We start from the raw sequence: 26,847 nt of genomic DNA, 5'->3' as shown, positions 1-26,847 counted from the left end.
TAACTCAGAATAAATATAATAAATTATCTTCTTCCTCTAAAATATAATTTAAAAAAGTACAATTTAGCGTTTTTAAATTTTTCTTTTTTTTTCAGTATTACATGGCGTACAGCATTTCTAAACAACAAATTTCACGCCGATCTAAAAAATTTAACTAATATAAACATATAGCTTTAAAATGATGAAAATAATATATTCTTATTTTTAAACATATTAAAAAACTTCGTGAAAGTTATTCATCATTTAATTTAATAAAAATTAAATATTTTAAACCCAGAAGCACCCACATTTCATTATTCATCATTTTAGTTAAAAAATCATTTTTTCAACAAACTATTATAAATTCTTTGGCAATTATTTGTGTTGTGAAATCCGAATACATTCGGATATATCTTAGAAAATTAAGTATTAAATATAACATATAAAATGAGTATAGTTTAACCAAGAATATAAAAATCCTGACATGACGGCGTTTCAATCGTTTTATTACATCTCGTTCTAGAAGAAAAATAATTGTAGTTCCATGTTTTTTCCGCTATATGTCGAAGATTTCTATATTCCCGGTTGAGTTATAAATTAATTGTTAACATTTTGAATCTAATTTATTCAGCTGCCGATAACACATGTACAGAATATTTTATATTACGTTATGTAAATGTATACAATGTGTGTACATTGTAAATATATACATATGTATTGTAAATAATTTTAGCGCAAAGGAACTCCTTTGTCGGAATAATTGTAATCAAGGTACTACATGCAGTATTCCATAGTATATTTGTAAATGTTTAAAATATGTTTGAAAGTTTACAATAAATGTGTAAAATGGCAGCCTAGTGTTGCCATAGATTGAATGGAACTTACTGACTAGGGTGGTCAGACAATTTGCTATCGCTTCGAAGAGATTCTATAGCGAACTTCAAAACAGCTGATGCGCGACAATCACGTGACTTATCGAAAGTTACTGTCAGTTTCATAGATTTTTGAAGTTCGCTATCAAATCGCTGCGAAACTATTGAATTTTTTATCCCCTAACAATTACGGAACTCACGACTCCGCAAAGATTTGCTCGAGTTCCGTGTACGGTCAATGAGTTCCATTTAATATATAAGTTCATATGTAAATGTAATTTTAGTGTAACGCGGAACAAGTAGATTGTTTTAAATGTAGATATTTTTAATGATGAAATAAAGAAATGACAACTAATAAGTGTTGCCAACTTTTGAGAATGAAAGATGGTTGTTTCGTCTTGATTTATTGTAAACTTTCTCGTCAAACTCTTAACCGTGTTGTTTACAATTTTATTTAACAATGCAGTGATATTAAATTAGAAGGTTATGCAATTGTAAAAAAAAGTAATTAAAAAAAATATTTTTATGTAAATCATACGGTTTAGTTGCCATTTTAGAATGTGGACTAGTCTAAATAAAAATAGTGTTTCGTATGAATAATTGTTTCGGGTCTATGATAAAATTATAATTGTAGCAACATTTGTATGGCGAATTACAGCAGAGATCCAAACGACGACGACTGCGCCGAGGTTGCGAAATGGTATCGAGAAATTTACGCTTATTCCGTAACTCAGAACGCTTCGAATTTTTCATGCGTCAATTTAAAAAAACATGGCTGTAATCAAAATACAGAAGCGAAATCTTTATACCACTTTTTAAAATTAATATGGACAAAATGTGCACAAAGCTATTTTTAAATAAAAAAATAATTAAAAAATCTTTAATTATAAATTATGCTCGAATTTCGATCAATTTACAGCCACTAGTATCAATATTTACCCTATAATTTTGATTTTTTCACAGTTCTTCAAATCAAAGTGTATATATTTTTCAAATCAAGTAAACACAGTGCATATTTTTTTAGTCTACATAACAGTTTATGGAAATACAAAATTTTGCATGATTGCATTAACTTTTTTTTTCGCGTTTTGTTTTTTTCTTGATGACAACATTATTTATCTTTATAAATAGCATTCTCATTCACAATTTTTTTTAAACGCATGAAATATTCGAAGGTCACTATTAAAGTATTGTTTTAAGTAATAAATTAAAAAAAATATAAAGTCTTATTTAACTGTGTTCAATTTTGATGTGGGTAGTTGGGTAAAGTGGTGTGCTTATGAAGGGCGGTGGCCGATGGTTTTTGTCTACGTTTAAAAAAGTGAATAGTTACAAGGACTGTAGAAAAAATGTTAAGGTACAAATTTATATTAGAATCAGGCCAGTTTAGTGTTTTTAAATAACTTTATTAGAAGGTTGGACTTAGTATGGATCAGCCCAAAGCCTTTCTTAATGTAAATTGTTTAAGGAATTTTTTTTATCACTTACGGCAAATGATTACTTTATTAAGTATGTAATTGTTATAAATTATATTTATCATGACATTATAAGCAAATTGAAATACAACATGTTTAAAATGAGGTTGCTTTGCTTTTTATTTATTCCTTTACTAGCTCGAGCCCGCGACTCCGTCCGCGCGGAATTAGAAAAAAGTTAATTAGTAGCCTATGTGTTCTTCCACACTATGTTTTACAACTGTACCAAAATTCAGCGAGATCCGTACAGCCGTTCCGGAGATACCTTCAAACAAACAAACATCCATCCGTCTAAACATTCGCATTTATAATATTCGTAAGACTACCTATCGCGCTTGACACCGTCGGCGCGATATTAAAAAATAGATATTAGTCGATTCTCATATCTACTGAAAATTTCATAACAAATTTAAAACAGGATTGACCTCTTCTTCTTTTACTAGTTGTCGCCCGCGATTCGGTCCGCGCAATTTCAGCGAGATCGAAGTAGCCTTTCTGGATATACGTTCTAACAAACATCCATCTAAACATTCGCATTTATAACATTAGTTATTTAACCGTGCTTTTTGACAAGAAAGATCATCCACAAGTAAATGATATTTATTCCACATATCAGGTATACAATAAAAAACAAATTACAAGCATTATTTTATTGCAAAACAATTTCACTGACATGTAATTTACAATCGTAAAACGAACAAGTTGCAACAATCGAAGATTCCCTCTCGAACTTCCAATCCGCGCCATAAGCTATGCTTTCGTGTTCCAAATATTCACCAATTAATGATATTTCTTCATCAACACGTAACAAACGGAAACCTCCATACATACAGGCAGCTAACACTACGCTGTTGTATGGATGCCATTTCAATCGCCAAACTCCGCCGTTGACATTCTCATCAGTAATGCAACATTTTAAATTCCTCGCGTCCCATAAACGCACCTTTTCGTCGTAACTGTAATATTTAAAAATTGTTCACACAAACACAACTCACGCCTGTAACCCAGAGGGGTAAGCAGAGAACATGGAACTACATTTGGCATGGCTAAAAAAACCAAAAAAAGTCAATTATCGACAATTTCGATTTATTGATCAGTATCATATTCGTGAATGGAATTATTACATATTCGCATTTTTAATACTCTGTCATTTTCACACAATTGGATGTATTATCTCTAACACGTCTAAATAATTAAAAAACTTGCACTTAAAAAATTAACAAAGTAATCAACGAACCTTCCAGTCAGCAATCTATGTTCAGTTTCCGTGTCGCTCCTGACGGCAGTCACTCCTGCATCGTGTCGACGATTGCTAACGATGGCGTCCGGCACGCGCAAATCGTAAGCTTTGAATATACAATCATCGCCTCCTACAACATGTAAATATAAATAATAAAACGAGGAAAATAAACGGACTAATAAAACACCATAAAATAAGGCATATTTTAAGATATACGAATAATAAAGTACACAAAGTAATTTATACAACTCACCACTATAAAAGACGTTTGTGTCCCAATAATCGAAAGCGGCCACCCAGGCTTCAAATCCGTGAGATTTTTGATCACACAATTCGTTCAAACTATCTCCTTCCAGTTTAAATACTTTAACATGACCCGCAGAGTCACTGACGACAATTAACGGCGCTTCTACGCTAGTCTTATTATTTGACCAATCCAATGATAGAGCTAAGACATCTTGGCCTATGGATATTTCTATCCATAACTTTAATTGTAAACCATCAGAATCATGTAGTTTGTATAATTGTATTTTGCCTTCAGATGTAACAACGCCCAAAACAGGGTAACCTCCAATAGTGTGGTGACACCATTTCTGATCCAATATTCCCGCCGTGTCAATCGATTGCGCGGGAATTAGCTCTTTCGTGTCATCATTGATGATAAATAAATATATCCTACCGAGACGTGTTTGCTTTTTATTTTGCTGACCTGAAATAATTATATGTAATTTAAGAACTATTATAAAGCGCTACAACGTCTATTGTACAATCCGAACGTTTTTAAAAATAAATTAACAAAATAATTGTGTCAAGGCCAAAAAGCTTATTCCTTAGCTAAGCTTAGGTATAGTTGAAGCATTTATGACATATATCAATATGTTCTGATAAAAAAAAATATTATTATTAAAAAGAACAAAAACCAATGGATACTTTAAGTTTTAGAAATAGATATAGGCATAACATAGATTTAGCATTTCAGTAAATTTTAAAACTTTAAGCTAACAAATTTTAGATATTATAACTAGAAGTAAGAAAGAAACCAATTTTATAAATGTTACTAATAAATAATTAGAAATAGGAATTTGTAAACACAAAAAAAAAATAATTAAACAGCAAAGATTCCAGTAACTATAAATAAACCTGTATTTAGATATAAGACATTAATATTGTAAGCAGCAAATGTATGTAAATAAAGAAATAAAAGCAAAAAAGGATTCTGACCGAGCGTCAGAAGTAGAATAGAAGACGGATAGCAATTATCCGTCAATAAAAAAAAAATATGTTCTGATAGGTTGATCATATATTGTATGTACCGTTTTAATGTCTCCCTAAAAGCTATCGTATTTTAAAATCGTTACCTTCATCCATTTTATCCAATTGATATGTGCCGCAGACGAGTACGTTGTTGTACGGTAGCACCGGACACCACTCCACAGAGTCCGCGCTGTATCCAGTCTCCCATCGCAACAGAGTCCTCCACACAGACATTATTAACTGGAAAATATCGTTCACTGATCACTTTAAAATTTCTTACTTTTGTAACAATGACAGAAAAAGTTTTCTTCCTTAAAATTGTTGATATCGTTCTCGTCTTTCCTAACATATCCTTAAAATGTCCTATACTGTGAACTGAAGAAAAAATAGAATGAAAAAAACACGATTCATATCAACTCTTTTTCTTTATGATCAAAATGGAGGTAATTTAAAAGGTTGTTATTTAAGTTTATAAGTTTTCCGATACTTAAAGGATTTAAACATAAGCCCTTTCTCTTAGTTCGACTGTTGTGGTGATTTCATTGAACTTTAAAGCCGAAAAGTCCTTAACTTTGCCTTTGTAATATCAATAACACTTAAAGTTTTCAAGTTCACTGAGGATTACGCCTTTAATACCTTCCAAGCTTAAGTTTGAAACTTTATAAAATGAAGGAAATTGTGTTACAAAAGTTAAATATTTTATTTGTTTTGAACATTATTAGACTCGCAAAGAAAGAAGTAAAATATTTTAAATTAAAAGCTAGTTTGGTGTAGTAGATTAAACGCGAAAATCGTGTGCTTTAACAAAGATGAGTGGTTAAGAAAAACACATTAATTTTAAACCCATTTATTAATGATATTCATAATAAAAATAAGTCCGTACAATAATAAATACGGTATACTAACACTATCCAAAGTTAAAAATTCAACATTTATATTCTGCATCTATAACACGTATCTTTTACTAATTTTCTAATATTTGTACTGTTTTATGGTTCATCACTTACAAATTACATTTTCTAAAGAGTTTGTTAGAAATTAAACGCCCCTTGTGGTAACATTAAGATCCAAATTGCATAATAAATCTATCAAAATACATAAAATGGTAACAGTTTTAACCTAAAAAAAACATAATTTAATTCTGGAAAATACAATAAAGTAACACGTTTAAAAACAAAGTGTGCTTTAATACGAAAAACTGTAGGCTTGAACACAGGTCTAATTGAAATAAATATTTTTGACATTTCTATGTTATTGACCCCGCCTATTTTTTCGATTAGATATCTGATGACGTTCCAATATGGCGTCGTTTCCTGCACATGATTTAAAACGCATTACATATTTTGAAAGTAAATTAAAATTTAGTAAAGGGGCTATAATTTGAAAATTCTATTTTCTATTTATCAGTGTGTAAATAATGTAGGTGTATACGAATAAAAAATATTCATTGAAATGGACTTCACAATAACATTTATGTAAGTACTCTAGTTATTAATGGTAACTTATTTTTAATCTATATACCATTATTTTGTCTTATAATTAATTTAATCGAGTTTAGTATACGCGGCAGTTGGACCGAATTATTATTTTTATTTATATTATAGTAAAAATCGCGCTAAATTGGCGATATTACACTGATACTTATCTACCATAGACAACATTTTTTTTCTAGCGTATTCGTAGTTTTATCGTATACATCTCGGCTTTTCGCTCATTACATTAAATCTAATAAAATGCCAACATGTACTAAAACTGCAAAAATTAACGCCCATCTGATTTATATCTGTCTGTGCTGAGGTGGTTCATGATTGGTTATATTAAAAGCTAAATTATATACAACTTAGGACTAATTGAAAAAAAAATTACCAAACAAAATGAGCACATTATCTTAAAATCTAAAATGTATGCTAATTTGAGGTCACACACAAGATTGGCTATTTTCTAGACTAAAAACATATCAGACACTGACTAACCCTGGGTTTCTGAGAGCAAAATCCTCGTTTAAAATACATTGTTGTCTCTGTTTTGTCAAAGATGAAAGACAGAGATGACGCTATGATTTATACAGATTTTGGTGTCAGAAACCCATAGTAAATATATTTCCAACAGCCACACAATAATATCACTGACATCACAATTATTTATTCAGCATTGAGTATATTGTGCACGGTTACAGATATACAGATAAAAAAAAATCACTAACTACATGGAACAAGATATCACGAGACAGTACTGGCTTTATAAAATTTTAAAAAAAGAACGCCATAGACAAAAGATTGTATTTTCAATTGCATTATATAAATGATACATTGTCTTTTGAGTCACATTATAAAAATTGATGTAGTCAAATTTTTACAAATCGAATTAGGTGTGAAAAATGCTAACTTAAGTTCCTTGATGTTGAAATTAAATTTCAAAATCCTAATTCGTAATAAAAAAAAATATTGCTTATTATTATAGTAAGTGGGAATGACAAATTTGTCTAACAAACTGCAAATTGTTCTAGATAGCTTGTTCCACTCATTGATATCTATATATCTGCATGAAAATAAGACTAGGCCCAGAGTATAGTGCAAATAGAGAATTGATCAAAACAACTGGTAAATATGTTATTATATCATGTAAATACAGCACACGTCTCTGCCTAGTTTCTTCTCTATAACCATAGAGTCTAGAGGCGGATTATCTATGGCAAAGTAGTAAAAAGAGATAACAAAAATCACATGACCATATAATTTTTAATACGGCATTTATTATCAAGCCAAATAATTTCTTAAACATTGTTTCCGAGACCAAAATCCACATTTCAAACATATTCTTATCTCTAATCTGTCAAAGATACTGACACGGAATGAGGACATGTTTTATAAACAGATTTCAGTCTCAGTAACCAATGTTTAGTGTGATAGTTAATCCACCTCCGAGTCTATAACACAAGAAACTTTTTTTAAATACCAATCAGTGTTGCCAGTACTTAATCTTACAACAACTATTATAAACATTAATAATAATCTTTTGTTTTTTTCGTCTGAGGTAGATGTTCACAAAAAATGTTGCAATCACAGCCTGTTCATATTCAGGACATATCAGAACATACACTTTTATACATAAAGATATATACATATTGGCCCTAACATATGTTGTCTTGTTCACACGCAAAATACACATCATGAAAGCAGGAATCAAAGCTCCTACTAATTAGCCATATCTAAAAAGTTTCAATACCTTTTAGTTATGTCACATAAAAAAGAAAGAATTTATACTTTTTAAATATATCCAATTTTTATTTGTTTTATCTATTCTATTTTAAAAAAAGAAGTGAAGTTTCGGTCCTTCGAGCCGGAATACATAAATATTAAATTTGAATACTAATAAAATGCCCATTTATCGGCAAGATATATTTGTTTCTACTATATTATATTAACCCTACTGTAAATACTTAAAGTGTATTCTTATGAAAATTTATACGTAACCTGGGGCTTATCAATTTGTATATATCTTTATATTTTACGATATTTGATATCATGACACTGCCAACAATATTATTGCCAAAGTTATGACACTTCTTATATTAATCATTTAATGTTCTAAGTTTCTTTGAACTTTTATTAAATTAAAAAGATTAAAAAAATGGCATCGTTATTTTTTACCCGATATTAACTGCTATATTTATTTATCATTTCATATCTATTGCTATGGTTTATTGTATGTAATATATAATATAATAAATATTATATTAATAGTAATAATAAAATGGAACTTGTTCATTTAATATAACATATGAAATTATCAAGACAAAATTATTATGGTAAACTAAATCACGGAAATATTTAGTTATTGAGCCAACAGAGGTCTCTATGATGTGCCTTGAAGGTTACTTTCCTAACATTATCCTACAGACCACAATTTGAATAACTCGTCAACCATCAGAGACCATATACTGTGGATGCTTAATACAATAATAATTTATGACTTTAAGATATTTAAATTAAAAAAAAATATATATTTTTTGTCACATGGAGAAACTCAAAAAGGTCATAACTTTATGTCTAAATACCCTGAATTATATCTATTATAGATTAATAATTTAATCTAAAATTTGTATGTTAAAATATTTCCATTTTCAATTAAAAAAATTGTTAAAGATTTTTGTTTAACATTACAAAAAACATGTTAAAATATAATTCCAGATTGTATATATGTTTTTAACTGTGAAATATGTATGTTATACATTTATATTTAATTCTAAAATTATGTCAATATTTATAAATCAAAAATCTTTTCACCTTTGCCTTTTAAAAATAAAATTTTCATAACAAAAGAATTATTAATGGTTTGTGTGTAAAAATTTACTTGTGAGAAAATATTGCAAGAATATACAGATTCATTAATTCAGAGTCAGTCCTGTTATAATTACCTATTCTAATATTTTTGAGCAAGTGAAGCAATTATTTATAAAATAAAAAGAATTAGAGTTATATAAAACTTATAATAATCTTGTCAAAATAGCATTGGACCAACTCTTGCATTGAGAAATCTGTATAATCTCCAAAAGGATCTGTTGGCAGTAATAACTATAATAATAAATTGAATGCATAAAATTGACTGTTTTTGAGATCAGTATGTAACTATTGTCTGGCTGACCTCTCAGTCTCAATGAGGCACTCTCGGACAAGAATGCGAGCATGAACAATACCTCGTTTTAGACGCTCCGCTGAACTACGACTGCCTGAATAACTTGGTCTCACTTCCTTTCCCATCTCTTCAATGACAGCTAACAACTGAGCGTATTTTGACATACCGTTATCCTTATCTTTACCGATCGACGAAGGTGAAGCGGCAGGTACCGTAGATATTGTTGCGTGGCTGTTCCCACTATGTGAAACATCCTTGTGCACGTTCTTAGTAGTCATGGGTATCGCGGTCACCGTAACATCACTCAATTTCGACTCCACTGCCTGTATATCCATCGCCTCCATTGCCTAGAAGCCTAAAACACGATTGATAATCAGTATTATAAAAGAAGTTCAACGAATCGCGCCAACAAACTTACAACTTACCTAAACTTAAACCAACTAAGATGATACCAAGAAGCAGAAATTCTACTGGTTTCAATCACGGTTTATAGCGGAAATTACCAATAATCATCAAAATTTATGTGCAATGTAGGACATACCCGAAACGATCGCCGTGCAGCCAATTGAAGGTCCCGCGCGCTAATATTTTAATGTCCAATGAGGTATTAAAATTTGTTCACATAAAATTGTTGGAATGTGTTCAATTTATTATATTAAAAGTAAATAAAAGTCGTAAATAAAGCCAATATTTTCTAAACAAGATCGAAATTACCACATTGACAAGAGCACTTTTCACAGATAACATCAGACATATCTGTTGCCAGACATACAAATAAAATCGAATTTTGTTTCAAAATTGCAACAAATTATAAAATATAATTTACATTGTACCGCGGAATTATAACTTTTTATTTAAGTAATCAAAGATAACTATAAATGACTTCTTCTTTTTTTTACTTTATTCTGCAAGAAGTTTTTTGGCAATAAATAGATGGCGCTTTTGTCAATCCTCATTTAGCTGTCAACCCTACCTCTGAATCGGAATAAAACTAGAATTTAGGAAAAGTCAAGTGAAGTAGACTGTCCAATATATGTATTAATATTCGCCGTAGGTCATGGTTTTTCATGACAAATAGATCAACTATCACTTCATTGTGATTAAATGAATCAATCAGTGTTCCCATATAAAGTGAAATTTCTTAATAGTAAATTGCTAAGTCTTCCGACACAGTCGGGCTAAATTGATCAAATGAATGTAAATAATAAAACAATAAGTGGTCGGTGTCAAGTGATTTCTCCGCCTACTGCAGCACCGGAGATCATTATGCGGTTAGCGCGACATGCGACTTGAGTACTCTAGACTACGGAGTACTTGAGACATTATGTCGGGTGAAGGCGAGCGAGCGTCCCGGCCTAACTCCCTCCTGCTGGAGCCGCCTCCCCCGGAGCGTGAGCCGCTACATTTTGATGTGCAGCTTGTCGGAGCACCACCGGAAGTAGAACAACTGGTCAATAATATCAAACAAGTTGCTGAAGACTTCCTCTATCATTGGAAGACATTTCCTATTGGTGAGATCATCTTTTGTTTAGTCAGAATAAAGTCCTCATATAAAAATCTTCTAAATATTTATAGACACCCAACTTGAATATTATATAACAAAGCCTACATACAAAATTAAGAATATAAAGTAACAAAAAATGATATAAACAAGCACAAATTGATGTTCCTTAGTTCATCTATATCTTAACAAATTCCAATTTCAATAAACTGCAAGTAAACACAGATATCATCGTATAATATGTCAAAATTAACTTGAAATAATTGATTTCTAATCAAGAAAATCTTTTTACAGTGCTCCCACCATCACAATTCACGGGTCCCGGTAACAAACCTTCGGATATTATAATCGCACCACCATGCGATGAGTTGGATGCAGCAGCGTTGGATGCAGGAGTGGAACCCCAGCCCTTATCCCCAAAGCAACTGCATGCTATACGAGAGAAAGGGTAAGTGGAAATGACATTATGTTGTACCTTTAAAAGCTTAATTAGTGTTGACTAATTAACGTAAAAGCATGTCATTAACTCATTTTGTAATAGGGAACGCCACTTAGGGAATTGAATATGAAAATGATAGTCAAACATATTTGTTATCTGTAATTTATATTTACTTTAGGCAATAAACATACATAAAATTATTTGATGTGAAGGCAAAGGCATAAATTAAAAATTAACTGTAATTTAATGTGTTTAGGTAATTTTTTCGAAATACTCTTAAAATAAATATGTGCTTTGGTAGACTTTACAATAGCTGTAAACTGGTTAAACAATAGGATGAAATTACGTACATACATGTGTAACAGGTTGTAACATGTTTTATAATGATTGATTTAAGCTAAAACAATCCAAGTAATATTATCAATACATTTGGTCATAATTTAGAATGTTCTGGAGATTTAGTTGTTAAAAAATTTGTACTATTATGCATTATATGAAAAACAAATGCAATTGAATTTGGATGTTCCAAACAATACATTTACCTATTACGCTATGACTTCATCATTATGAGGCCTTACATATGTCTTAATCTTGCATATCTTCTTACTTATTACTAATATTATAAATGTTTGGATGGATGTATGGATGTTTGTTTGAAGGTATCTTCAGAATGGCTGCATGGATGTCATTAAAACTTTGTATAGATGTAGAGCATAATCTGGAAGAACATATAGGCTACGTATTTAGTTTTCTTTTTAATCCGCGCGGACGGAGTCGCCAGCGATAATTAGTATGCAAATATATCTCAAAATAGATAAAGACATTGAAAATACCAAAAATATTCAGTTGTAAAAAGTTACAGACTTTTAAAGTGATTTTGTTTTGTTTTTTACATACTTATAGCAATCAGGTTTTATTGCATTTTGCCGAAAATTTCGTAGAATTAAACTTACGAGGCAACATTGTTAGAAAAAATTATGAATGGAATCACAAGATTCTCGTATTACGTCAAGTACAGGACGGTGAGCGTAGGCAGGCCTCCTACAAGGGACTGATGATCTGGTCAAGGTTTTCTGAATCCATTGGACGATAGGAGAACCATTCTTTGGATATATCCATGATCGAAATAATTTTGATGACTCACGCAGAACTACGATTCGTCCAATGACCTAACTGAGTCAAAAGGGTTTCTCTTGAATGCCATTATGAACCTAAACAACGGAACTGATTTTGACTACTCAGGTTTCATTCGATTCGTATTTTTCTATTAGAGTAATAGGGTTGCAGTCAATCGGGTTTTTTATGAACAAAAAATATTTTTAATCTTAGTTTTTGAATGTCCAACTTACTAACATAAATGCGAATTTTAGGATATTTGTTAGAACGTATATCCGTAACGACTGCAAGAATCTCGATGAAATTTGAAACAAATGAAAAACGTAGTCTGGAAGTGTGTTCTTCCAGACTACGTTTTTCATTTGAGCGCGACTGAATAAGTTTTTTTTATTTCGCGCGGACGGGATTACGGGCGACAGCTAGTTTTACATATGTGTGGGTCAGAATATCAATTACGTCGCTCCCCTTTCATTCAGCGCGGCTTTGTTATAAGAAGGAAATAGTAGAATTAATCTGGGACAGTATGAAGCTATTAATACCATTGACTGTATTCTGTTGCGCTTTTTTATACGTTAACCATATTGTAGACATTAAATTCCAGGACATAAAATCATTATCACCAAATTTAGATTGAAAGCCACCGGAATTCATGATTTATTCCAAGTTTAACGTTTAAAGCTAATGTCGTTATGTTTATGCGTACAGACATCCCTATACGTGGTCCTAGCTTCGAATCCTGAACCATACTCTGGTTTAAACATAGAGCTTAGTTGATATGGCTACACGAAATATTAATAAATTTCAAATACTTCGCTAATATTTTTAAATAAAATAATTGTATTTTTTTAATTCGATCGAATAGTTATGTGACAGTCTTTATGTAATTTAGTTAAATTAAGTTCAATTTTAGAGACTGTCCGTAATGCTGTTGTAAAATGGTTACTATATTTATACATTACATAAAAGTCTCATTGAACGCAGGGAATGAGTGCAGGACAAATAAACGTTGCTTGTAAAGATCGAGTTAAATAAAATACAGAACACGATCGTTTTTGGTTTAAATGAATTGACTTATAATGGATATAAATCTACAAAACCAATATAAATGCTAAGTACAGTCGTTAAAATTTCTAAGGCATCTTTAGAATATCCATATTTCCTTAATCTGCGACTACGTTAATACTCCACGCACTTACAAGTATTCCTTTACAGTAAATGTTTGGAACAAAGCACTCATTACATTGCCCACAAACTCTTTGTATTAATTTTAGTTAACATTCTCACTACTATGGTGTGGCTTAATTAGCCATAAAAAGGCTGGAACAAACAGTAATAGGGCTCTGTTAATTGTTAAATTGGTTTTAAGAGGGTAAACCAAATTTGAAAAACAGGCTTATAATTATAAACGAACTTTTGAAATTGGATAAAGGTTTGTTTCGTCTTAAAAATAAAATACCTTGGTAGCTATAACTTCCAAAAAAAAAACTAGGATTAATTACGTAATGAAATAAACAGTTTTTTATATTCGTTCGTAAATAATTTAGGAAAACTATTAATATCGCAAGAAATTTCTATTCTCTCATGCAAAAGCCGTTTATTATTTTTATTATAGTGCTGTATTCATTTCTGTTCATGAATAATTTGTCGACGACGCCTTATAATATTCATATCATTAGACGATAGCTTGGAGCTTGTGATGCCATAGGTTTTAATATCGTAAATATAAGACATTTTTTGTTCTATAAAGCTTGCACAAGGACAAAGTATTTAACCCGAAGAAGCTAAGTACTAAACAATTGGAATCGATACACGAATGGGGGTATGTTGTCAGGGCAACTATCTATGGTATATGTGCAATACACGACATTGGCGCCAATTCGATTTGTCATGTTACCGGCACTGATTATTTAAAAACCTCAATTCGAATGTTTTGTTATCTGTGATGTATATTTTGCATAACCGTTAAAACCTCTTTACAAAATCATAGTGTTATCTTTGTTTTTTCGAAAGAGAGTGAGAAGGATGACATATGTTATGTACAGGTCGCGTCTATTGTCGTTTTTTGGCGCCAATGTCCCTTCCGATACGTAGCATGTATGTGGACACTAGTTGCTTCTTCTTTCTATGTCCTTGTGTATTATATTTGTTTCTAGTCTCCCGCATCGCTCCGTAGTTTCATTTCGTCCGTGTACTATTCAGATTACCATACAGACCCTTTCCAGAGGCATGAATATCCTTGTTTTAGTCTTATGTCTATAAATTGTTCGAAATTTCTTCTAACTTTTAATATTTGTGAATACCTTTACACGTTTAAATTATGTATTAATACACTAGTAGAAAAATCTATTACTAATACTTGAAATATACTCTTTTCCTGCGTAATATTCGTAAAATTTGGTATTTACATTATTTGTTGTTGAATCCCTGTAGTATACTGATGTTTGCTTTTGATTCCTACTCGTGTGGAGCGCTTATTTAAGTATATAAAATCATATTTCATGTATTTTATATATGTTAGGGAATTCGAAGTGCCATCCCGTCACTTTCCTGGTCAGAGTCACGTGTGGCGCGTGGCAGGATGGCTGCAACGTGGCAGAGCGCGGGCTCGCGAGGAGTTGTACTGTCACGTAGCGAGGGCCGTGGCACTCCTGGTGGTTGTGGCCAGAGACCGCCTGCTTAGAGACGAACCATTATCGGTAATAGGAGGAGGAAAAGCATTGCTACAAGGACTACATCGGTTAGTACAAAGTGCCAAGTCTACTGGAGAATTGAGAGATTTTTGAGATTCTATTGTAGGTTTTATAAATTTCAGATTATTAGATGTCCTAATTGGAATGCCGTCGCTAGAAGCTAGGGATCTTGATAAAAAAATTCGAGAAGAAAGGTCGAGGTACTTGGTGGCGGAACTCATTTGTAAGGTAAAAATTATTGTTATTAAATTAAGCAATATCTTCATGCTATCGAAGTATGGAAATCTTTGTTTTTTTTGTTTTTTAAAAAGTAAGTTTGTATGTACTTGCAGCCGGAGGACCAGGAGGACATAACGGCGCTGGCGGCGTGGGTGTCGCGCGCCATGCGCCGCGCCGCCAGTGAGAAGACGGACGCGCGCGACGCATTGCGCCTGGCGCCCCGCGTGCCCTGTGTATACACCACGCCTCAGAAGACACAGGTATACAAACATAACGGCGTGGTGTTAGTTGCAAAAGCATGTCTCCAAGTGTATGTAAGTGTAGGCTATTGTACGTATTTATATGGGGGTTCGTCAGGTCGACCTGCGGCTGTACCGGCGCGAGGTGGCGCGGCGCGCGGCTGGTCCGCTGCAGGCGCTGCTGGAGCGCGAGTCACGCGGCTGGTTCCTGCACTTCCGCGAGCGCCGCGCCGCGCACCTCGCCAGCCAGAAGGTGCCCATCAAGGACATCGAGGAGGTACGGTACATCTCACTATTTACTGTGAGTTAGTTGTGATAATGAAGTATTCTTCATAAAATAGTTTTAAATGGTATCGCAATGCAGGAGGTGCGCGTGGCTGCGCTGCGGGAGTACGTGACGCGCGTGTGCAGCGCCGTGCTGGCCAGCGAGCCACTGCGCGCGCTCGGCGACGGTGTGCCCGACCTCCTCGCCGCGCAGCTCCGCGCTGCTGTGATCATGGACAGGTAACTGGTGCTTAGAAATATATGTTGGAAAACGGCGAATATTTGATCTATTGCATGTAAATATAAAATATGTTGTATATTCAGAGCGAAAGAGGGCGTGCAACGCAAACTGGAGGCGGGGCTGGCGCGTGCGGAGGCGCGCATTCTGGCGACACACCCGGTGCTGTCGCGTGCTGGTGCGTGGCGCGCAGAGCGGCTGGCGGCGGCCTCGCGCAGGCTGCGTGCAGACCTCAGCTGGGCGCCCCTCGAGGACGCCGCCGCCGCCATGCAGGCCCAGCAGCTGCACCAGCACAGATACTTCCTGCTCAGAGACCTCGCCTTCCTGAGGGACCGCGAGCCCCTTCTTCTCAAGGTTTAAAGCATACACCATTTACCTGATGCAGTGATGACGTCACATGAACAAGACTACATTATTCCTACTTTTACAGGAGCTGCGCGCCGCTAAGACGCCAACTCGCGAGTTCACATGGGCCACTCGCATCTGGCTACCACGAAACTGGTACATTCACAATATACTTAAGCTCTTTATATCTCAATTCGTGCCCCAGTAAAATTAAAAAATTAAGAAAACTTTACTTATCACACGTAACACTTTTATGGCAATATAATGCAATATAAAATAATAATAAACATTTTAAAAACTTGAAGGTCTGTGGTGCGTCACTTCCGAGGTCGCAGCGAGCGCATCCCGACAGTGCTGAGCACGCGCGCCACCTCCATAGTGACGCCGCGCTCCGACCCCAGCCAGCCTGTGTTCCTGGTACACCGCGAACGTCTGCGCCGCACCGCCACGCGCTGGCCCGCCTGGCGTCTGCTCAACCTCGCACACAGGTATCACGTTAAACTGGACAAATTAGCCACGCCCCCACACTTCTTACACATACTGACCACGCCCACAGGTGACACGCTGCCACTTACCCCTGGTTTCTGAGAATAAAATCCCAGTTAAAAACATATTGTATTGTTATCTGTACTTACAAATTTGCAGGACGTGGTGCTGGGGCTGGAACATGATGTTCCTCCTGGGCGTGCTGGTGCCCTGGTACTCGCCGGTGTCGCTGCGCGCGCTATTGCAAGTCAAGCCTTTTGTAACCGACTACGAGCTTTCTCAGGTATTTAACACCTTTGACTCTTTAGTCTCTCTGCCCGTACCATTTTTAAAGACAATGAGAGTATATTATTATTGGTGGGCAGGTAAATGGTACGCTGTTTCCGAAACGCAGCAGCGAGACGCAGACGATGTGGTCTCGACTACTGCGGCTCTGGCGACACGTGTCCAAGGAGAGAACACGATTCGAGACTGAACCTGACACAGGTAATTAAAAAAATATCTGTTACTGAAAACTACGTCTGCCTGGATATAAAAAAAATATTTGATTACTCGATGACAAACATTCAAACTTTGGTATTTATAAAATGAGTAATGTAAACAGGTCTCTTGGGCAAGGGTATGAGTCGGCAAGCGAATCGGCTGTGGAACTACGGCGTGGTGGGGGGCCTGGGGTCTTTGGCGCTGCTGCTGGCGTTCCCGATATGCGCGGTGCTGTGCTGCCTGCTCTCACTCTGCGCCGCGCTCACAGTGCCGCTTTGGATGCCCGCACTTACGCTCGCCGTGCACGCCTCCAATGCCCTCGTGTATGACCTCGACTGCCCCGCCCCCAAACTCAACAGGTAACGCCTACTACCTCACTAGACATGCCCCTACCTTAATAGGTAACACCTACCACCTCGACTGTCTTTAACTTTTGAAACTTGTGTACTTGCAGGTATTTTGTGCTACTAGAGATAGTGGTGTGGCACATAGGGCTGCTGGGCGTGCTGCAGCCGCTGGCAGCTTTGCTAGTGGCCGTGGTGCTCTGTCCACTCGGCGCGCTGCTTTTATTAGTCGGTACGTATATGTCTATTGCAGTCCAAACTTGGGCATCGCCAGGGGAGGGGATGCAGCCACAACTTTTAATAAAATGTTTTAGTCGTAAGTTAGTTTAATTGTGCGGTGTGTCAGGTGGAGTGAGCTGGTGGGCGGGGCGCGGTGTGTGGGAGGCGGCGGCGTGGCGCGCGGTAATCGTGCGTGCGGCTCGCGTGCCCGCACACGACTCCGCCTTCTGCAAACGTGTTGCTGGCCCCGGAGTACACACGCGCGCCTGCTATCAGATCACGTCAGTCTCTCTCTCTCTCTCACACACACACACACAAAAAATACAAGTCACATATGTATATTCTGTATAGAAGCTATTAATTTACTAATTTTATTATGTATTGCGTGCAGTGCGGCGCAGGCGCTTGCGGCGGTGTGTGCACGCGCAGAGCTGGAGGCGCTGGCGGAGTGGGCGGCGGAGATCGAGAGCGTCATCGAGCGCCCCCTGCGGGACTACGCGCACTTCGTCGACGCATGCTTCGGTCCATTCTCCGTGCAGATCGCTAAGGTAAAATTGCATAAAAAATGATTTAGATTATTAAAAAATTCATACTTATTTAGACAGTATAAGAAAATCTCTTAGTTTTTCCTTAAAAACCGTTAACGTTAGCTTTAATGATAATGAAACTGAGTGCACGGGTATATATGTATGTGCAGACCGGTGCATACAAGGAGCTGGAGAAGGAGTGCAACGAGCTGGTGATGTCTGTGCGGGAGAAGCTGGCGGCGCGCCGGCGGGACCTCGCGCTCGGACTGACGGAGGCGGCGCGCGCGCGCGTGCGCATGACCGCACCAGACCTGCGCGTGAGTCTGCACTCTGCAATACTCGCATTTATTATTCTGATATTCATTCTGTATTTCTTAACTAGCGTACGCCCGCGACTACGACCGTGTGGAATTAAAAAAAATAGTAGCCTATGTGTTCTTCCAGACTATGTTCCTACTACATACTACATGTATTGATGCATTTATGTACTTCTGCTGTATTCAATTTAAATTTGTTTAAAATAATAGTGTTTTGATTTTATTCTATACGTTATTACTTAAAGTTAATAAATGTATATATGTGTATTTGTGTATAACAGAAAGCGGTGCAGGCGTCTGCGCACGAGTTGTCGCGTGCGTGGGCGGGGCGCGGCGAGGAGTGGTGGAGCGCGCGCGGCCTCGAGCCCGCAGACTGGCACGCCCTCGCTGCCAACACGCTAGTAGAGGTGATACGAATCACTAAATATTGCTTTTTAACTATAAGAATAAAAAATATTAGTTCTATATGTATGCCAAATTTCGACAAGATCTGTTCAGCCGTTCTAGAAATACCTTCAAACATCCATCCATCCATCTAAACATTCTCATTTATAATATTGGTAAGAAGTAAAATAGCATCTTAGTATGTTAATAATGTTTTTGTGGTAGGTGTTCGATGCGGAGATCCTGGTGGCGCTGGAGGAGGGGGAGGCGCGTCTGTCGCTGGAGGGCGGGGAGGCGGCGCGTGCGTGGGCGGCGCGCTGCGGCCGCGGCCTCGCCCCGCCCGACGTGCTGGCAGAGCGCGACCACTGGCGTCGTGACCCTCACGAACCTCACCCACATGGTCATTATACATTCCTCCTGGGAGTTTCCATTGTTAAAACATTCTTGACAACACAATATCACCATAATGTGTACAAATGCGGCCGTGGAATTTCAGCAGCTCGGAAAATATTTGTTTTTTAAATTAATCTGTAATTTTTAGTATAAATTACTGTTTTCGGTAAAATGTTCACTAATATAGCTCGAGGCGTTTTTGAAAATCGTTGCATATAGACGGACAAAAAAATACATTATGTGTAGGATGTAATTTTTTTTTTCAAGATTATGTAAAATGATTTTGATTTTATAAATATACATATTCCATCAATCATGAGAATCAGTTCTGCTGACGTAAAGTGATGAAAGTATGAAGGTGATGAGGGTTGTATGTATGTAGGTGTGTGGGGTGAATGGAGCGGCACGCCTGCTCCACGCGTGCCTCCGCCCTCGCTGGAGGTGAGCGCGTTCAGCCCGCGCGCCCCCCTGCAGCCCCCCGTGCCGCACCCCGCTGCAGTCGCCCTCGTGCTGCACAACAGGTACACACTTCATACTACATATAAATTGTGTTGTTATAAATTGTTTATTTTTGAATAAAATTTTACAAAAATCGTTGCTATCACTACAGTCTAAAGAATATTTTGTATATCTGTGATATATAACATTACTGTCACTCTTGTTCATACTGACATCTAAAGTCAGCAAATATTTTTCTCTTCATTGGTGACTAAGGGAGACTAATTAGTTACTTAGTGTGGCATTTATTGAGGTTATGTGTTTCGCAGGGAGTCGGACAACACGGTGCCACTCGACTCGGAGTTATGCGCCGACATCTTACGCACGCTTGAAGATGCACCCGACATAGACGACAGACGAGGTAACATATATACACTAAACTCATTACATTTAATTATTACATACTCCAATGTGTATATTACACACTACGATGTGTACAGTACACACTACGATGTGTACAGTACACACTACGATGTGTACAGTACACACTACGATGTGTACAGTACACACTACAAAAAGGTAATAATGTTTATGTATAGATTTGGAGAAATGCGGCTCGGAAGTGGAGCGGTATCGCGGCGGCGGCAGTTCCGCGAGCAGTTCGGCGAGCGGCTCGGCGAGCAGTGCGCCGAGCAGCGCCGGCTCTCCTGACGAAGATCGCGCGGACTGTGCGCACGACACCGCCCTCTGCAGGTGCATCACCTAGCCACATTGCAAAATATTTATACAACTAATACTTTGTAATGGCAACACCTGTTTATATAAATAAAAAAATATCACTTTTAGAGTGTTGCAGTCTAAAAAAAACGAGTGAAACGCCTCCAAACTATTTTATTTAGTTTATTAATATTTATTAGGGTACAAGTTGTTCTTCTCGACTCCGTCCCCGGAGCATAAAAAAACATAATTAGTAGCCTATGTGTTCTTCCAGACTATGTTCTATATGTATGACAAATTTCATCGAGATCCGTTCAGCCGTTCTGGAGATACCTTTAAACAAACATCCATCCATCTGAACTTTCGCATTTATAATATTAGTAAGATTGACTAAGGGCGTTTGGTCTATACACAACTCACGCTTGTAACCCAGATGGGTAGACAGCGACCATGGACTATATGGTGTGGCTAAACGAACTGTAATCAACATTTCGTCAACATAATAATAAAAATAAATAAATCATTCATGTATATAATAAATTTTCAGAATATCAGGCAGCAGAGAGCGTGCTGCGTGTCGTTGGACGCTGACGGGACGCGGTGTGAGACTGCGTGCAGACCTCGCCAGCCCTGAAGACGTCACACTGGATACTGACAGACACGTCGGCACTTCTGTATGAAACCTTAACTATATACATATAAGGTCGAAGTTACATCGCAGCTAACAGAAGTATTTGACAGTCGTCTCTGTTTCTTCAAAGAAAATGAAAAGAGATGGATGTATTACAAGTGTCAGTGCAGTGTGAGTTCTAAGACTATACAAATAAAGTCGATATTTGATCGCAGCTAATATGACGCTTATCTAGTTTATTGTAAGTAACAATATGAAATCAAACCATAGAGTAATAAGCTCTCTTTACTATAGTTTGGAAATTGATGAAAATTTTTTGAAATGCCTTAACATATTGGCGTTTAAAAATGTACTAATTTAAACAGTTTTTGTTTAAATTTTTATTTATTAAGTTTTTTTAATCTGTATTAGATTTTTTTTTTATTATAATTGCATATAATATATTGTCAGATGTATTATAAAATATTCTAGTAAGTTTCCACTGTTGATACATTTAAAAGAAATATTTTCTCTCTTATTTGCTGTGATGAAATATTAATATCTTTGTTTCTGCAGTGAAAGCCTACTATTATATAAGTTTTAAATTAATAATTTCTGTGAAACATGAATTTTTATCAGCAATTATCATTAAGAGCACAAATGTAAACAAACACCACATTTTTGACATCGCTTTAATATAATTATAATAGTTATTAAGTAAGAAAAGTTATATTAAATGTATGGCTTTTGAGACTAGATGTATGTATGTTTGCTCATTTGTAATACGGAATGTATGGAGATATTAAAGGTAAATCCATTTTGACATTTACACAACAGTCAATTTTTTTTTTTTATTTTGTCATAAATTTGACATTTTTCATGTTCAAAATAAATTTAAAAATGATTATATTTTTTGCTATATGTAAACTGTTTGAAATTATTAATAAATATTAACATGATAAAAGAATGAAGTTAAGTTTGAATAATTTTACGTTGTCTAATTTGTCGAAATGGATCTCTCAAGGACTAATATTTATTTATATTGAGAATGTACGGAATTGTTAATTTAAAATTTCACTGCCGTCACAATGGGGAGAAAAACTGACTTGCTCACTAGATGTCACCTCAGGGGTCAAGCACTTTACTTGCAATCTGCAGGTCCTGGGTTCGAATCCCGCTATGTACCAATGTGTTTTTACATTTCCGATTTACATATATATCCGACGTTCTTACGGTAAAGGAAAACATCGTGATGCTGCACATATCTGAGAAGTAATTCAAAGATATGTGTGAAGTCAACCAACCCGCACTTGGTCAGCGTGGTTGACTATGGCCTAATCACCCTTAACTTAGGGTAGTCTCCGAGCCCCTCGGTGGGGATGTATAATGAGCTGATGATGATACCACAGATATACAAAAAACAAAGTATAAAATACTCTGTGGTAGTTATAGTTCCATCAAAGTAGTCACTTCCATAAAAGTTCACTCAAAAAATTTAAAAATGAGTTTTTTTTTAATTTATTTATAGCAGAAAATGAAAAAAGGAAACATATTTTTTAAAATGCTATAATGACGTATGAAAAATTTGACAGATGTCAACGCTAACTCGACGCTAGCGCCACCGTTTTAGTGAATTTTTCTCCTCATTGTACCAATAAATATAGTTGTCTCTGTTTTATGAAAGAGAAAGAAAGAGATGGCGATATGTTTCGCAGTTCAACGTTTAGTATAGCTTGTATCAAGTGCACTTCAGCTGAACAACGACATGACTATATGCTGTAAGGATCCAATATTTGATTATATTAAGCATAGATATAAAATAGTCGGAAAATAAATCAGCCTATGTAAGATTAAATTTAGCAAAAAAAAATTCGTTTAATAAAAAATCGGACTATTACTTTTTATATTTTTGTCTTTGAGAAAATAACTTAGTTGATACATTGGCCTAATTTTTTACAAAAAAAAATATTTAGGCTCTTTTAGTTGTTTCGCTTCAATGGATTACCCGTGGGTTTCCGAGACCGGAATCTCCATTTAAAACATATTATCTCTGTTTTGTCAAAGATAATGACAGGGATGACGATATGTTTGATAAAGAGATTCCAAATTGGAAAATCCATTATTTTTTTTATTAATTCATTATTCACAGATGCTTTTTGAGATTTAATTATTTTAAAAAAATCTTAAAAACAATATAACTAGTCAAATGAATCTCTTTAATTTTGACATTATTTTTATATTAAATTGCACACGGAACATGTAATATATATTTTTATTTACAATTAATTTAGTTAAAACGTAACTAAAATGAGATTATTTGACGAACGAAATTATTTTTACATCAAAAACATAAGTATTTTGTGCATTTATTTTAATTTAAACGCGGCATGTTAAAAAAACTGTATAAAGCCAAATATATATTTATAAAAATAATTGAATATTAGTTTTAGTATTTAAGTTAATTTATAAAACATTTTTTATTAGTGGCAATTTTTGTTATTTTACTTGACGCTAGAGAATTTACCGAATCAATTTATCACTAATATATGTCATAGTTGTTAAACATATATCTATGCTTATATACTTTGCTATGTATATAATAATAAATATTAATACAGCAAATTGGGTAACGATCACAATAAATAAGGCATTTATATATATTTTGTTAGTTAAAAATTAAGTTTCATTTCGTGTGTTATTTTTAGTCACAAATTATGTGCTATTTATGGACGATCACAATGAATGGGATATTCGATTTTTAGCAGAGTTCAAAAAGAATGTTTGTCTATATTTTTTCTTCTTTTCATTATTAAGGTCAAAAGGGAGACAAGTATTTCTTAAAGACTAGAACAAAAAAAAAACATAAAACAGGAAAACACAATAGATTTAAAAACATAGATAAGATTTGAAATCATATTAGGGGAAGTCTGAAAGTAACACCAATGAAATGAAATCATCAGAAGGTTATGGACCTGTTATTATTAAGAAGTGTCGTATGTGACAAAGAAAACTTTAAAGATGAATTTTGATGGGGAACACCGGTGTTAGGCCTTTTTTTTCAGAGAGGAATGCTTTATGCATACTCTGCGCCCCGGGGGGTACGCGCTAGTTATGTGGGATTCTCCTCCATAGCGGAGGCATACCCACTAAACCTCTCTGTTCCTACAACGCATCGGGACGGGACCACGGGCACGCTTTCGCTCTCGTCCGCGGCTACTGGTGTTAGGCCTAAGAGATGAATGAATTGCGTAGAAAATAACAGGAATAAAAATCAAACTCAAATTTGTGCCGAAGTCACATAGACTTGAAGAGATAATGAGCTAAATTGTTTACAATATATTATGAAATCATTAAATTTAGTGTTATTCATTATGTAATGCGCTTTATGTATATAGAAATTAAACATAAGTTAATTAAAAAATTTATTAAATAATATTATATTTAATTTGAGATTTTTTTGCCAGCCGTTCATGAGCCGTTAATTATAACTTTCTGTTCATATTTCTAGTCGAATCTCCATTGATTATTGCATAATATTTATATTTAAAACTACCAAAGTAAAATGTAATTTGCCCTATAATTAATATCTGTTATTTAGTTGGACCGATCCATTTTAACGTCCGTCCCTTATAACGTATGCAGAATTCGTATTGTAATTTTTTTATTGAATTAAATATGTTCTGTAACGAATTCTGTCCCCGCTTCGATCTAACGTTTGTGTATTTTCATTTGAAGTTTTTTTTTGTTTTACATCTAAATGTATATTTTATCAATTTACAAATGCAATAATACACATTTATTAAAGAATTTAAAACACAATAAATTGTTTTATTTGAATCAATATTCCCTCAAAAATTCTTATCCTATTACGAAACTTCAAATGCTTTTAGTTATAAAGCCAAAAATAGATTACCTGGAAATTAATATAAAAAGGAGAATAAATAAAACACTTATTTTATTGAATGGAATTAAAAATTTATTAAACCTACCTACCTAAGTATAATTATAATCTTCACATCTCTGTTATACATTTGTATCACGTGGATTTGAAAATTATGTTGTTTTTTTTTTGCATTATAAAAACATCTACTAATCAAAGTATTAAAAAAGCTTAAATGCCAAAGAATAAATATAAAAATTAAATACAAAATTCATTTGATCTTACGAGAGAGTGATTTCAAATTGGTTGTCTACATAACATCGTCTATTTCTAATTTAACAATTATAATTTGAAAAAATTTGTTGGACCTACCTATCTAATATTAAATAATAATTAAAGATAAATAATATTAGAAAATATAAAAAAAATCGTAGTTATTATGCGTTAGCAAAAAAAAATTTGAACATAATTGGTCCTAAACAAAAAAAAATAAACTAAACAGAAATGCAGTAAACAGTAAAAGTTCGTTACAATGTGTACATAAAATAATTGTAATAATTAATTAAACAACAAACAAACCTGTTAACTTTCTATTGAATGCGAACAAACCAGGACTTTCATATTCTTCAAATCCAGTTTCCGAGGCGCTGTCATTCGAAAAGTGCGTTCATTATAAAGAAACATAGTGACAAATAGAATGCTGAACGCAGCACAGATAATGAAAAAATAGATTCTAAAATAGAAATAAAAAAACATTAAAAATAATATAGACGTCATTTAAAAAGAAATTTTCGATTTACTTTTCGAATGAAAACGCACATCACACCTATATACCTACGCAACTCTAAATCCAATTTATTACGAATAAATAATGATTTCTTTCTCAATAAATTTGTCAATGAAATTCTTTATATGTATTAAAGATTCTATATAAAAATAATGTTGATTCTAATACACATCTAATATAAAATAATTATAAAATACCAAACACTAGCAAGCTACTATAGGCGATGACCACACGGGACATATTTCTCGACACGCTTTATGCCTAACATAGGGCTGCCACTTTTCATAATGCCAATTCAGGCTACCGATTTAACATCGATGTATTTGGGTCACAAAGGATTGTATGATAAATAACTAACCGACTTTATGTCGTTGTTCACTAAGAAATTTAGGGTTGTCAAAACTGATAGTTTTATTCCCGCTATAAATTATTATAAATTGGCAGCCCTAACTAACATCGAGAGGCTGCACACGACAAAGGTTACTTTAGGCCAACCTATCCATCGCCGGCCGCCAGGGAAGCGAGTATTATGGAAGCCGGCGACCCATACAAACACTTTAATATAAAAAACTCCAAACACGATACAAAACACACTTACTTTTAAATTCTAGTACAATGATCCTTCTTTAATTTTACGTCGTCTGTGTTAAAAAGTGGCTTTTTATACAGGGAATTTATGTTCCCTCCGAAATGCGTTATGTTGAATTTATAATCAAAGATTCACAGACTCAGACACAGATGAGTTTCAACTATAAT

At 34.8% G+C, this 26,847-nt stretch overlaps 2 protein-coding genes across 4 annotated transcripts; one reads left to right on the top strand and one right to left on the bottom strand.

Moving 5' to 3' along the window:
- Positions 1-2,945: 2,945 nt before the first annotated feature.
- Positions 2,946-10,234, bottom strand: LOC106119106 (diphthine methyltransferase). 3 transcript variants are annotated; one of them, XM_013313982.1, is made up of 6 exons: positions 9,997-10,232; positions 9,608-9,810; positions 4,925-5,060; positions 3,820-4,275; positions 3,564-3,696; positions 2,946-3,282 (listed from the first exon to the last, which is right to left on the bottom strand). In XM_013313982.1, the coding sequence occupies exons 2-6, from the start codon at positions 9,797-9,799 to the stop codon at positions 2,976-2,978; spliced, it is 1,224 nt and encodes a 407-aa protein (XP_013169436.1). In that variant the 5' UTR covers positions 9,800-9,810; positions 9,997-10,232; the 3' UTR covers positions 2,946-2,975. The 3 variants fall into 3 exon arrangements, with proteins under 3 accessions (XP_013169436.1, XP_013169433.1, XP_013169434.1); XM_013313979.1 differs by lacking the exon at positions 9,608-9,810 and having other exon boundaries at positions 9,997-10,234; XM_013313980.1 differs by lacking the exons at positions 9,608-9,810; positions 9,997-10,232 and adding an exon at positions 5,828-8,137.
- A 202-nt stretch (positions 10,235-10,436) lies between these two features.
- On the top strand, positions 10,437-21,798 carry LOC106118785 (uncharacterized). The gene is made up of 24 exons (XM_013313532.1): positions 10,437-10,966; positions 11,251-11,404; positions 14,259-14,438; positions 15,030-15,248; positions 15,324-15,429; positions 15,534-15,680; positions 15,778-15,936; positions 16,024-16,163; positions 16,248-16,515; positions 16,592-16,662; positions 16,812-16,994; positions 17,152-17,275; positions 17,358-17,478; positions 17,597-17,834; positions 17,930-18,051; positions 18,166-18,319; positions 18,430-18,586; positions 18,736-18,882; positions 19,164-19,289; positions 19,492-19,666; positions 20,042-20,180; positions 20,427-20,518; positions 20,697-20,850; positions 21,362-21,798. Exons 1-24 carry the CDS (start codon positions 10,780-10,782, stop codon positions 21,492-21,494), a joined length of 3,696 nt encoding a protein of 1,231 aa, XP_013168986.1. The 5' UTR covers positions 10,437-10,779; the 3' UTR covers positions 21,495-21,798.
- Positions 21,799-26,847: the final 5,049 nt, after the last annotated feature.

The sequence above is a fragment of the Papilio xuthus genome, unplaced genomic scaffold, assembly GCF_000836235.2.
Source record: "Papilio xuthus unplaced genomic scaffold, Pxut_1.1 DF827542.1, whole genome shotgun sequence".
NCBI lineage: Eukaryota > Metazoa > Arthropoda > Insecta > Lepidoptera > Papilionidae > Papilio > Papilio xuthus.
This window is presented reverse-complemented; position numbering and strand designations above follow the sequence as displayed.